At 57.4% G+C, this 10660-nt stretch overlaps 2 protein-coding genes across 3 annotated transcripts; one reads left to right on the top strand and one right to left on the bottom strand.

Moving 5' to 3' along the window:
- The first annotated feature begins 62 nt into the window (after positions 1-62).
- ACY1 (aminoacylase 1) lies at positions 63-5803 on the top strand. Its single transcript, XM_006169334.3, has 16 exons — positions 63-210; positions 609-672; positions 705-751; positions 1668-1732; positions 1823-1927; positions 2243-2337; positions 2628-2704; positions 2794-2883; positions 2980-3036; positions 3337-3410; positions 3486-3535; positions 3627-3771; positions 3880-3948; positions 5224-5303; positions 5417-5477; positions 5558-5803. Exons 2-16 carry the CDS (start codon positions 626-628, stop codon positions 5720-5722), a joined length of 1227 nt encoding a protein of 408 aa, XP_006169396.1. The 5' UTR covers positions 63-210; positions 609-625; the 3' UTR covers positions 5723-5803.
- Positions 5804-7284: 1481 nt separating this feature from the next.
- Positions 7285-9978, bottom strand: RPL29 (ribosomal protein L29). 2 transcript variants are annotated; one of them, XM_006169332.3, is made up of 4 exons: positions 9847-9978; positions 9446-9490; positions 9082-9146; positions 7285-7773 (listed from the first exon to the last, which is right to left on the bottom strand). In XM_006169332.3, exons 2-4 carry the CDS (start codon positions 9480-9482, stop codon positions 7396-7398), a joined length of 480 nt encoding a protein of 159 aa, XP_006169394.1. In that variant the 5' UTR covers positions 9483-9490; positions 9847-9978; the 3' UTR covers positions 7285-7395. The 2 variants fall into 2 exon arrangements, with proteins under 2 accessions (XP_006169394.1, XP_006169395.1); XM_006169333.2 differs by lacking the exon at positions 9847-9978 and adding an exon at positions 9690-9708.
- Between the last annotated feature and the right edge of the window lie 682 nt (positions 9979-10660).

Here is a 10660-nt window from a genome sequence, read left to right as displayed (position 1 = left end):
GGGCGGGGACGCCCTCGCCGACGCTGCAGCAGGGCCTGGGGCTGCCCTTACTTGTAATCTTCGGTCTCCGCCTTCCGAGCCATCTCCTACCACGTGGTGGGCGGACCCGGACGGTGCTGAGCCTTAGACCTCGGAGGACCCCGAGTCCCGGCCACAGTCCAGAGCGGGCGCTGAGAGGCGAGCGAAAGCTTAGGACCAGGAGAGAGCTAGGTGGGGACCCCAGGGAGGGGTAGCGGGATCTGCAGCTCCCTGGCATGAAAGCTGGGCAACTGGGAGAAACGTTTTGACGGGCGGGAGGAGTAAATGTCTGGATTCAAACCGGACTCAGATCTCTACCTGTTTCGAAACTGCATGAGCCCCAGCCTTCTCTGCAAAGCAGGCTTTCAGAAACTTCGTGGGGTTCTTTTGGAGCTTCAGTAAGGAAATGTGTTGAGAGCGGCCGGCACAGCTCCTGAAATGGAATGGGGGCTCCGTAGTGGGGGCTCTAAAGCAGGGTGTCCTGTCTTTGTGGGCTGTGCGGGGGAACCGCAGTGGGAGGGACTGTGCAGATGGAACTCCTCCGGGGCCCAGCGGCTGGGAGGGGGTATTACGGTACACTTTGCCCCCAGCCCACCGGTGCACTGCCATGACCAGCAAGGGTCCGGAAGGCGAGCACCCATCCGTGACGCTCTTACGAAGGCGGCCCCCCAACCCGTGACGCTCTCCCGCCAATATCTGCGAATCCGCACGGTGCAGCCCCAGCCCGACTATGGTGAGAGCGCGGCTCCTGGGCCTGCCATGGGACCTCAGGGGTGGGGGTGGGGGACTCTAAACCAGCCCCCACTTCTCGTCTCCCAGCTGGGTCCTGCTCTGCTGCCCAGTGACTCCCTAACTCCTTGGGTAGTCAGACCGTGGCAGCCCCTCCAGAGTGGAGGACCCTTGCGCATCTAGCTACAACTTTGTCTCACTCCCTGGGGGGCGGGGGGGGGGCTAGTGGGGAAGGCAGGGCAGCCAGGAGGGGCCAAGAGGCCCCATAGAAGTTCCTGGAGCTGGTCGTGGCCGTCGCCCTCAGGAAATCATGCTGGGGAGACCAGCAGATGGCGCTTACTTCGCTGAACTCCCACGTAGTCAACCATGTTTCAAGTCCCAGACCAGCGGCTTGAAACTCATGCCAGGCGTGTATGCATGCGTGTCCAAAATCCTGAGAGAATAGAGAAAAGGGATTGTGTCATGGATATCCCCCCACTCTGCCACCAGTGATTTCTCAATTTCTGTCTGTCTCTGTCTCTTCTGCTAGTGCATGTGCCCTATAGCAAAAGTTTCTCAAAAAAGAAAAAAGAAAGAAACAAGGAAAAAAGAAATCAGCTTGATAGCTGGGAACTTGAACGTGGTCCCAGTCCCTGCTCTATATTTACCTGCTAAGTGGCACTAGGTCAGTCTTGTCATGTCTCTGCCATAGTGTCCCCATCTTTAAGGAGGGTAGTAAGACTGCTTTCAACTCCAGATGTCCCCCTGACCTTCCACAAAGAGCCCTGATTGGCCACAAGTATCTTCTTGCTTGGGGACGGAAGCGCAGGTGTCTCTGAGAGATGTGGACTCGCACATCTTGGGGCTGCTCTGCTCTCTGGGCTGCCTGGACCAATGGGAGTCCTGAGTAGGTGGGTGCAGCCTGGTGACTCTGTCCCCAGGGGCTGCTGTGGCTTTCCTTGAAGAGAGAGCACGCCAACTAGGCCTGAGCTGTCAGAAGGTGGAGGTGAGCCTGGGGCCCTGCATGTGTGGAGGGTGGGCCTGGGCACCTCACCTGACTCTGACCACCTCCTGTCCTGCCTCATCTCATGTCCAGGTGGCCCCTGGCTATGTGGTCACTGTGCTGACCTGGCCAGGAACGAACCCTACACTCCCGTCCCTCTTGCTCAACTCCCACACGGATGTGGTGCCTGTCTTTGAGGTGTGTTTGGGGCTAGGGGGCGGGCGGCTGGCCTTGGGGACAGACAGGATCTGACTTCAGGTGCTGTCTGGCACTCGTCCCCGCACCCACACGGCATCACCCTGCACCAGCAGTCTCTGACCAGCAATGGTCAGGTGCTGGGGTGGGAGTGGAGGCAGGAGACGGGGATAGGAAGGGCAGTCTGCCCTCCTCTGCCCCACTTACCCCACCAGTCACCCCAACCCTCTGGTGGCACCTAGGGCAGGGCCACCATTGACCAGAGTGGGTCAATGACTAGCCTGGGCCTCGGGTCCCTCTTCCTATCCCTGCCCCCAGGAACATTGGAGTCATGGCCCCTTTGAGGCTTTCAAGGACCCGGAGGGCTTTATCTATGCCAGGGGTGCCCAGGACATGAAGTGCGTCAGCATCCAGTGAGTGTCCCTACCTCCCAAAGAACTGGCCCGTGACCTGGGAGTGTGACTGGAGAACCTCAGGACCAAGGGACATTCCTACCCCTTCCCTTGGGCTGGAATCACCGCCATGACCACTGCAAGGATGGGGAGACCGAGGACCGGAGGGGGACAGGGACTTTCTGGAGTCCCTGCCAGGCTGTGGCAGGGTGGAGGCCTAGGACAGGATTCCAGCCTGCCAGCCCTGCCAGCCCGACCTGCGCCAGCCTTTGCATCTGTGGCACCCGGTACCTGGCTTGTGCCCCGCTCAGGTACCTGGAGGCTGTACGGAGGCTGAAGGCTGAGGGCCGCCGTTTCCCCAGGACCATCCACATGACGTTCGTGCCTGGTAGGAGTGACTTGGGGAGAGGCACCTTTGGGAAGGGAGAGCGCTGTCAGGCAGTGGTCTCTCATCTCATGCCCCTGCTGCTTTCATAGATGAGGAGGTCGGGGGCCACCGAGGCATGGAGCTGTTTGTGCAGCGGCCTGAGTTCCAGGCCCTGCGGGCCGGCTTCGCCCTGGATGAGGGTGAGCAGGTGGGCGAGCCCCCAAGCTGCCGGGAGTGGGCAGGGAGGCTGCGGTGGGCAAAGCCGCCCACCCTCTGAACCCCCTTTTCCTCCTTAGGCCTGGCCAATCCCACTGATGCTTTCACAGTCTTTTACAGTGAGCGGAGCCCCTGGTGTGAGTATGGGCCTGGAGGGAGGGTCACTGTACAGGGGGTGAGGGGTAGGTCGGAAAGGGCAGGGGCCTATAGGGGTCACCCAGCAAGCTGGCACCTGAGTAGCCCTGAACCCAGGGCCTCTGCCTTCCAGCCCCTTCCTTCCTGGGGTTCTCCTTCCTGAGCTGCTCTGTGGGCAACTCCTGACCATGTACCTGCCCGAGGAGCTTGGAGCAAGGGCTTTGGGCCACCCCAGGCTGATTGGACACCCAGCCCCTCTCATGCTGAAGGCACTCTCTCCTCCTTCCCCGCACGCCTCCCAGGGGTGCGGTTCACCAGCACAGGGAAGCCAGGCCACGGCTCGCGCTTCATCGAGGACACAGCAGCAGAGAAGCTGGTGCGCAGCTGGGAGGAGGTGGGGGGTTCAGGGCTCTGTTCTGGGCCATCTTCACTTCTAGCCTCACTGTTTTAGCTCCGGGTTGTGAACTCAGTACTAGCGTTCCGGGAGAAGGAAAGGCAGAGGTGAGGCAGGCTGGGAGGGGTGGGGTTGGCTATGGAGGGCTGTAAGAGAAAGGAGGGAAGCTGAGCCCCTCGCTCCCCTCCTCCTTTGCAGGCTGCTGTCAAACCCACACCTGAAGGAGGGGGCCGTGACCTCTGTGAACCTGACCAAGCTAGAGGGCGGCGTGGCCTTTAACGTGGTACCCGCCACTATGAGTGCCTGCTTTGACTTCCGCGTGGCACCAGACGTGGACATGAAGGTGTCCCCCTTCCCCTGACCTGGGTTTGGAGGTGGGAGCCCAGCTCTTCTGTCTTGTCTCCGAGGCTCTGGGGAAGCCCTGGGGGTCAGCTCATGTCCCTTCTCTTAGGCTTTTGAGAAGCAGCTTCAGAGCTGGTGCCAGGAGGCTGGTGAGGGGGTAGCCTTGGAGTTTGCTCAGGTATGGGGGTGCACCATGGGAGATGTGGGGGCTGGGGAAAACCAGGCTGGCCACATGCATGACACCATGGAGCATAGGCTTGGTGTGTATGCTGACAGGCATTTAAGCCAGAACAGGCATTTAGTCATTCAACAGGCACCGAGGAGGCACCTGTGGGAGTGCTGAAGGGTGGAATTGGGCAGTTACTGCCCTCGTGGTCCTTACGACCTGAGGAAGGCAGGGAGAGCACATCTTATAAGAATTATTTACTTTTGGAGAGATTTTTGCTATAGGGCACACGTGCTCACCATAAACAGAGACAGAAAGAAAGAAATCACTCCCCAGGGGAGATGGCCATGCTGCAATCCCTTTGCCTCCATTCTCTTCTCGGGATCTTGGGCACACACACACATGGACCTGGTGTGAGTTTAAGCCACCAAGCCCAAGACTTGAACCATGGTTGACTACATGGGAGTCCAGCAACATAGCCATTACGCTAACTGCTGGTCCCAAAAACTTAATTGCCAAAGTGCACGGTGCATTCAAGAGACAGGGAGGGAGGGGAGAAGGAACTTCCCAATGGGACGTGGTAGCACACCATCTCTTCACTTGTCCATCCTGTTGGGTTTGGGAACACACGCACACGTGCCTTGCATTTTTTTTCCTTTCTTTTTTTGGAGTTTTTTTTACTACAGGGAGTGTGCGCTCACCAGAAAGAAAGAGACAGAGAGACAGAAAGTGAGAAATCACCCCCCCCCGGGGGGATGGTCATGCCACAATCTTCTCCATTCTACTCTCGGGATCTTGGGCACTCACGCACACGTCTGGCATTTAAGCCACCGCATCCAGGATCTGAACCATGGTCGACTACATGGGAGTCCAGCAACATAGCCATTATGCTAACTGCTGGTCCCCACGCCTGGCATTTTTCAAACAGCTGGGGTTGGGATTCGAACTGCACTTGGCCATGTGGGATCTGGCTCCCTTAACCACCATGCTACTGGGCCAGCCCCCATATTACTTTTATGTAAGTATGAACCTATGTGGTCCAGGAAAGGGTGGGCCTCGTACTCCGAGACCTTTAATCAGGGTACTGGCTGTCTGAGAGTGCTGTCCTGGGATGGACAGGAGAGAAGTAGGTGGACAGTGTGCACCAGTCCCAGACCCAGGGCTTCTGAGGGACTGACTGGAGGTCTGGGTGGGTCGGAGTGGAAGTACAGCCCTCTCCCTGCAGGGAACGGAGCAAGATGCCACTGTCATCTTGCCACTGTCGTCCTTACCCTTTCCCCTCCCTAGAAGTGGACGGAGTCCCGAATGACATCTACTACTGACTCAGACCCCTGGTGGGCAGCATTTAGCCAGGCCTGCAAGGACATGTGAGTGCACTGGCCTGCCCTCACAGCCCAGCTTTCCCCCACCCCACACTGGGCTCCTCTCCCCTTCCCCTCCCTCCCATCTTCCACCCAGTTCACCAGGCTCTTCTCCGCAGGAACCTCACTCTGGAGCCCCAGATCTTCCCTGCTGCGACGGACAGCCGCTATCTCCGTGCGGTGAGGCCACTCAGCCGGGTGTGGGCACAGGCTGGGTGAGGGCTAGCCTTCCCCTGATGCCCCCTTCTCACCTTCTGCAGGTGGGCATCCCGGCTCTCGGCTTCTCGCCCATGAACCGTACACCTGTGCTGCTGCATGACCACAACGAGCGGCTGCACGAGGCCGTGTTCCTCCGTGGGGTTGACATCTACACTCACTTGCTGCCCGCTCTTGCCAGCGTGCCCGCCCTGGCCAGCGACAGCTAAGCTCCTCTGCCCCTGGAGCTTCCATCCCAATCAACCAGCGTGACTCCCTCCTGCTGCCCAGTAATAAAGTCTGAGTAGTTAGGGGATGACTCATACTGAAGGCGGGTTCCCTGGGGACTTGCTGTTACCATCCTAATCCTGCAGACTAGGAAACTTGCCTGGCCATCACCCACTGTTCTGTGCCCCTGCGCGCAGCACACCCAATCCACTGTTCCCATTGCCCTTCTACCTGACCTGAGGCAGGGACAGCGCTCCCACAGAAAGGGGGTACCAAGACAAGGACTGCTCCCGTGTTCTGGAAGCATGCTGAGGAAGACCAAGCCAGGGCCAGGACAGACAGGCACAGATGGGCCCTACAGATGTGGGATGGGCAGAGGGACAACTTGCATGACAACAGTTGGCATTTGCCAAAACCTGGAGGATCTGGTGTTGGAGCAAGGTCACAGGCGTAGGAGCCCTCATAGGTCAGCCCACCCTATAGTGCCCAACACCCTGGGCAAGGACCGTGGGTGCATGTGTCCAGGTGGGACCAGGAGTGGGCTATGGGCCAGCAGCTGAGCCTGCTCCTAGCTATCTTTACCTGTCCTGACCCCATGGGTGCCAAGGCACAGGGGTGACCGAACTGGCTTTGTGGTCAGTCAAGTTGGGAGCCTGGCCTGCACTTAGCCCTATCAATAACAACTGCCCAGCTGCCAATGTGCCAGGTCCATTACCAAGCATTCCCAGCAGTTCTTTGACAGAACAAAGCTCCTGGAGAAAAGCCTGCCCCGAACTAGAGCCTGGAGAGGAAGCAGTAGACATGAGACCTCCAACAGCCCCTGGCACTGTGGCTAGGCTTAACTGTGAGGCAGAGGAGCACAGCACCAGGCCCCGTGGGGACAGAGGTATGTACCAACACATGATCCTTCTGGCATCAGATTTGCTTCCCTAGCACAGGGAGGCTCCTGTGGAGGGTGAAGGCAGTCTCCAGACCTAACTAGTCTAAGCCCCTGACCTGGCCTTCCTCAGACAGGAGCTCCCCAGAGGGACCACTCCCGTCACAGCAAGATGGGAAAGGAAAGCTTCAGGGCTAGCCAGAGCACCAGCACTAAGGTCTCATTTTGGAAGTCATTCAACCTGGTGACCTCTGACTGAGCTAATTAACCTTCAGGACACAAAACCTGCTCACCTCAGAAACTCCCCAGCAAGGGCAGGTGGCCACAGAGAATGCCAGACTATGGTCCACAGCCAGCAGCCTAACCACGAAGTGACCCACGGAGTGCCTCCACAAATGCCTAGAAGTTGACAGTCTGCCCTGTGGGGTGAGAACGTGCATGTGATACAGGTGGGGTCGAGGCAGCACAACAGGGCCCTCCTGGCTCCCTAGCACCCCCCAGAGCAGTGGCTTCTGACCAGCGGCACCAGAAGAGCCCAGATCTGGTACCTCAGTCTAGAGCGCTGAGACCTGCAGCTGTAAGACTAATGGGGATTCTAGACTTCTCCCTGGACTCAGCACCCACAAAAGCCTAAACTCTTCCCACATTGAGCAACCCCACTTGCTGCCCTGGGATGACACACACAGGCCAGCTCCCACCTTAGGTTTATTTGTACACACAACACAGGAGGACACCAGCCCCACAGAGAGAGCAGCCCGGGAGTCAGTCCTTCTGTCCTCATATTGGCAAAGGCCTCTACTACGGGGCTTTTGTGGGGGCCTGGACACCTTTGGGAGCCTGAGCCTGAGCTGGAACTGAAGACGGAGCTGCAGCTGAGGCCTGGGCTTTGGTCTGAGCCTTGGCCTGGTTGGCCTTTGGACGAGAAAGCCTGAGGCCCTTGGCGATACGAGCGCGAGCACGCTTCCCAAGCTTAGGGTGGGCAATGTAGGCAAGACGACTGAGCTTGCGGCTGCTGCCCTTCGGGACACCCTTCTTAACCTCCTTGGGCTTTACGAGGGCCTTGATGGCCTCCGCTCGCGCACTCATGGCCTTGGCGTTGTTGGCCTGCATCTTCTTCAGACCCTTCCTGTTGTGCTTCTTGGCAAAGCGCATGTTCCTCAGGAATTTGGGGTCCACCTGGAAAGGAGGCAAAGTATAGATGGCAGCATGTAAGGACCAAGTCACCCCCCCTTGCGCCCCTTTCCATAGGGGACCCCAGCATTCTGAAGTCAGCATCTAGTCAGCCTAAACGTGGAAACATCCAGGCTTTAGAAATGGATTCAAGGCAGGGACCAGCAGTTAGCATAATGGTTATGTCGCTGGACTCCCATGTAGTCGACTGCAGTTTGCGTCCCGGACCTGGTGGCTTAAAACTCACGCTGGGCGTGTGTGCGTGCGTGCCCAATATCCTGAGAGGAGAATAGAGAAGGGACTGCAGCGTGGCCATCCCCCCTGGGAGGCGATTTCTCACTTTCTGTCTCTCTGGCGAGTGCATGCGCCCTATAGCAAAAACTTCTCCCTCACCCCCCAAAAAATAAATGGATTTGAGGCAAATGGGTACTACATCCCCATGGAGTTGACACCCCAGCTAACTCATGCCATGCAGACCACTTCCCAAGGCCACATGCTAAGAGCACAGCGAAGCTGACAGTTTGACACTAGGACAGAAAGGCGACCTTCTCTGCTAGGGTCACTGGGCTTAAACTTCCTACAGCAGGGGTTCAGCTGCCTTTGTTTCTGTCATCTCCTCAGGGCCAATCCCTTCCCACTTAGAAAATGATAGTAAATACCATCCTGGACCAACAGATTGAGTAGAGGCAGAATGAGACCAAAACGGGGAAAGAGGGCCAGCACCACAGCCTAGCAGGTAAGAGAACAAGATGCCATATGGCTGTGCAACATTGGAATCCGGGTCCGGGGTGGCTCGAAAAATATGCTGGGCATGAGTGCATGCACCCACACCACAATATGGGAACACTCTCCCCATCTCTCTGGTGAGCACACGCATGCCCTCTGGCAACTGAAGAAAATCAAAGTGGGAAGAGTTCAAGAGATCCCCCCCCCCCCCACGCCACTTCCCCAGACTGGAAAGCAAGGACAGATGGGAGAGGCCTCTGAGGACAGGATCAGCTCTCGCAGTACTCAAGTCCAGCACCTTGACTGGGTCAGATGGAGACTGACCACTGAAATGAAAGAACCAGACGGTGCTCAACACAGACAAGGCTATTGTGTAAGTGCTCTAGTAGAGCCAGAGGGGAAAGCCAAACTACCCTCAGAAGGTAGATGACACCCTGACCAGAGGTTTTACCCCAGGCTGGGAAGCAGAGAAAATAACCCGCAGCCTTTGGCAGGCCATATAAGACAAGCGACAGTTAATAATGGGGATCAGGGAGGGTGAAACTGGAGCCAACAGGGGGCCAGCTGTGGCTCGGTACACACACTTACCCCTTTGAGAGATTCGTATCTTTGCGATCGAGGTTTCTTGATGCCATTTCTATGCCATTTTCGGGCTGTGGGGAAGAAAACGATTAGACCACAAGAGATTTTCTCTAAGACGACCACCCAACATCACAGCAGCCAAGTCTGGGAAAAGGAAGACCTCCTCCCAGAGCAGGTGTCTTTAAGACCGGGGGAACCCCCTTCTAGGGAATGCAAACACTGTGAGTATCTCAAGCTCTTACAAACTGTACAAGCTAAAAGTAATGCCTGCTAATCACAAAACCGGTCCCGGGTCCACAGGGAAACGTGCCCATGCCCACATACAAGTCCTTGCTGCGGTCTGGGTTGGGGATGGGTCCAAGAAACTTACACTGGTTGTGTGTGGTGTGGTTCTTGGACTTGGCCATGTCTGCACCTGTTGGACGAGAGTGGAGATTAGCGTTAGGGGCCCGCCGGGCTGAGACACCTCTGTCCCCGTGTGTCGGTGGAAAGGGAGCCCAGACGTCAGAATGAGGCTGCAACACCGACGCCTTATCTAGGACCCCCACTGCAAGGCCTGACTTAGGCCTCCGCCTCCCAACATAGGTAGCTAACCCCTGAACCCGTCCCCTTACCCCGTAAGGCTCCACTCCCCCATAAAATCCGAGTTCCTCCCTGCCATCCACCCCTTTTCGAACTACGAGCACCACTCCGCCTCGCAGCCGCCGCAACCCCGCGGCCCGCGCTCGGTAAATCGCGGATGGCATCGGATGTCGCGCGGCTGACACTCACCGAACCCCGCGGCCGCCGAGGAGCCTGGGGCCGGAAGAGAGAGAGAGAGAGAGAGGCCGCGGTGCAGCACGGGAAATACGCGCTACGACGTAGGAAGGTACTACTGGAAAAGCTTTCCCCAGCGCCCGGAAGAAAGGTTCCGAAGACCCGGAAAGAGCCACGCCGAACCTGGAGGTGGTGCTAAGAGCCTGGCTCCGCCCCTGCCCCGCCCCCGTCATGCTTCCTCCTCCCCTTTCTTTTCTCCTTTTTCAGTTTCTTTGGGACTTGGTTCTGGAGGCATAGTCCCTTTAAAGATCCTGGAGGCAAACGGGGCCCTTGAGAGATGCATGTTAGACAGAGAATGACAGGAGATCTGTATTCTTAAAAAGCGCCTCTGGTTCCTGCGTGACTAATGTCGCTTAGGGGCAGGAGGGAGGACGCAGACTGCCAAGAGGCAGAGGTGGCTGGTACAGGACAGGGTGGGGCCTGAGGGCTGCTAGACCTAGCCGGAGATGGAGAGGAGTGGATGAGGAGAGACCGGACTGAACTAGGTCGCAGAAGATGAGGGAGAGAAAGGAGCCCTTTCACTCGAGTATCTGGGTGAATGGTGATGCTGTCTACAGATGAGGACGATTGGGAAGAGCAGGGCTTTGGTTGGCTTGGCGAGTGGTGGGGCAATGATCCGTATGTGCTTTTCGGATGCATTGAATATGAGATGATTCCTGGACTTCCAAATTGAGGAAGCATCACTTCTTAAACAGCTCTGCTGCCCTCTTTGCCTCTTCCCTGCACAAGTCATTCTCCTGAGGGCTCTTGTAAAGATAAAAGCCAGGGC

Source organism: Tupaia chinensis, unplaced genomic scaffold, assembly GCF_000334495.1.
Source record: "Tupaia chinensis unplaced genomic scaffold, TupChi_1.0 Scaffold147003_1, whole genome shotgun sequence".
In the NCBI taxonomy this organism is placed as follows: Eukaryota; Metazoa; Chordata; class Mammalia; order Scandentia; family Tupaiidae; genus Tupaia; species Tupaia belangeri.
Note: the sequence above shows the minus strand (reverse complement) of the source record. Positions and strands in the feature narration are given on the sequence as shown.

Bases quoted from the DNA above. Each gene is read 5' to 3' on its own strand.
- ACY1 (XM_006169334.3), top strand. From the start codon at position 626: ATGACCAGCAAGGGTCCGGAAGGCGAGCACCCATCCGTGACGCTCTT. The intron at 2,338-2,627 runs GTGAGTGTCCCT...TGCCCCGCTCAG, and splicing joins ATGAAGTGCGTCAGCATCCA to GTACCTGGAGGCTGTACGGA. The intron at 2,705-2,793 runs GTAGGAGTGACT...CTGCTTTCATAG, and splicing joins CCACATGACGTTCGTGCCTG to ATGAGGAGGTCGGGGGCCAC.
- RPL29 (XM_006169332.3), bottom strand. From the start codon at position 9,482: ATGGCCAAGTCCAAGAACCACACCACACACAACCAGT. The intron at 9,147-9,445 runs GTAAGTTTCTTG...TCTTCCCCACAG, and splicing joins CCACACCACACACAACCAGT to CCCGAAAATGGCATAGAAAT. The intron at 7,774-9,081 runs GTAAGTGTGTGT...CCTCCTTTCCAG, and splicing joins GATACGAATCTCTCAAAGGG to GTGGACCCCAAATTCCTGAG.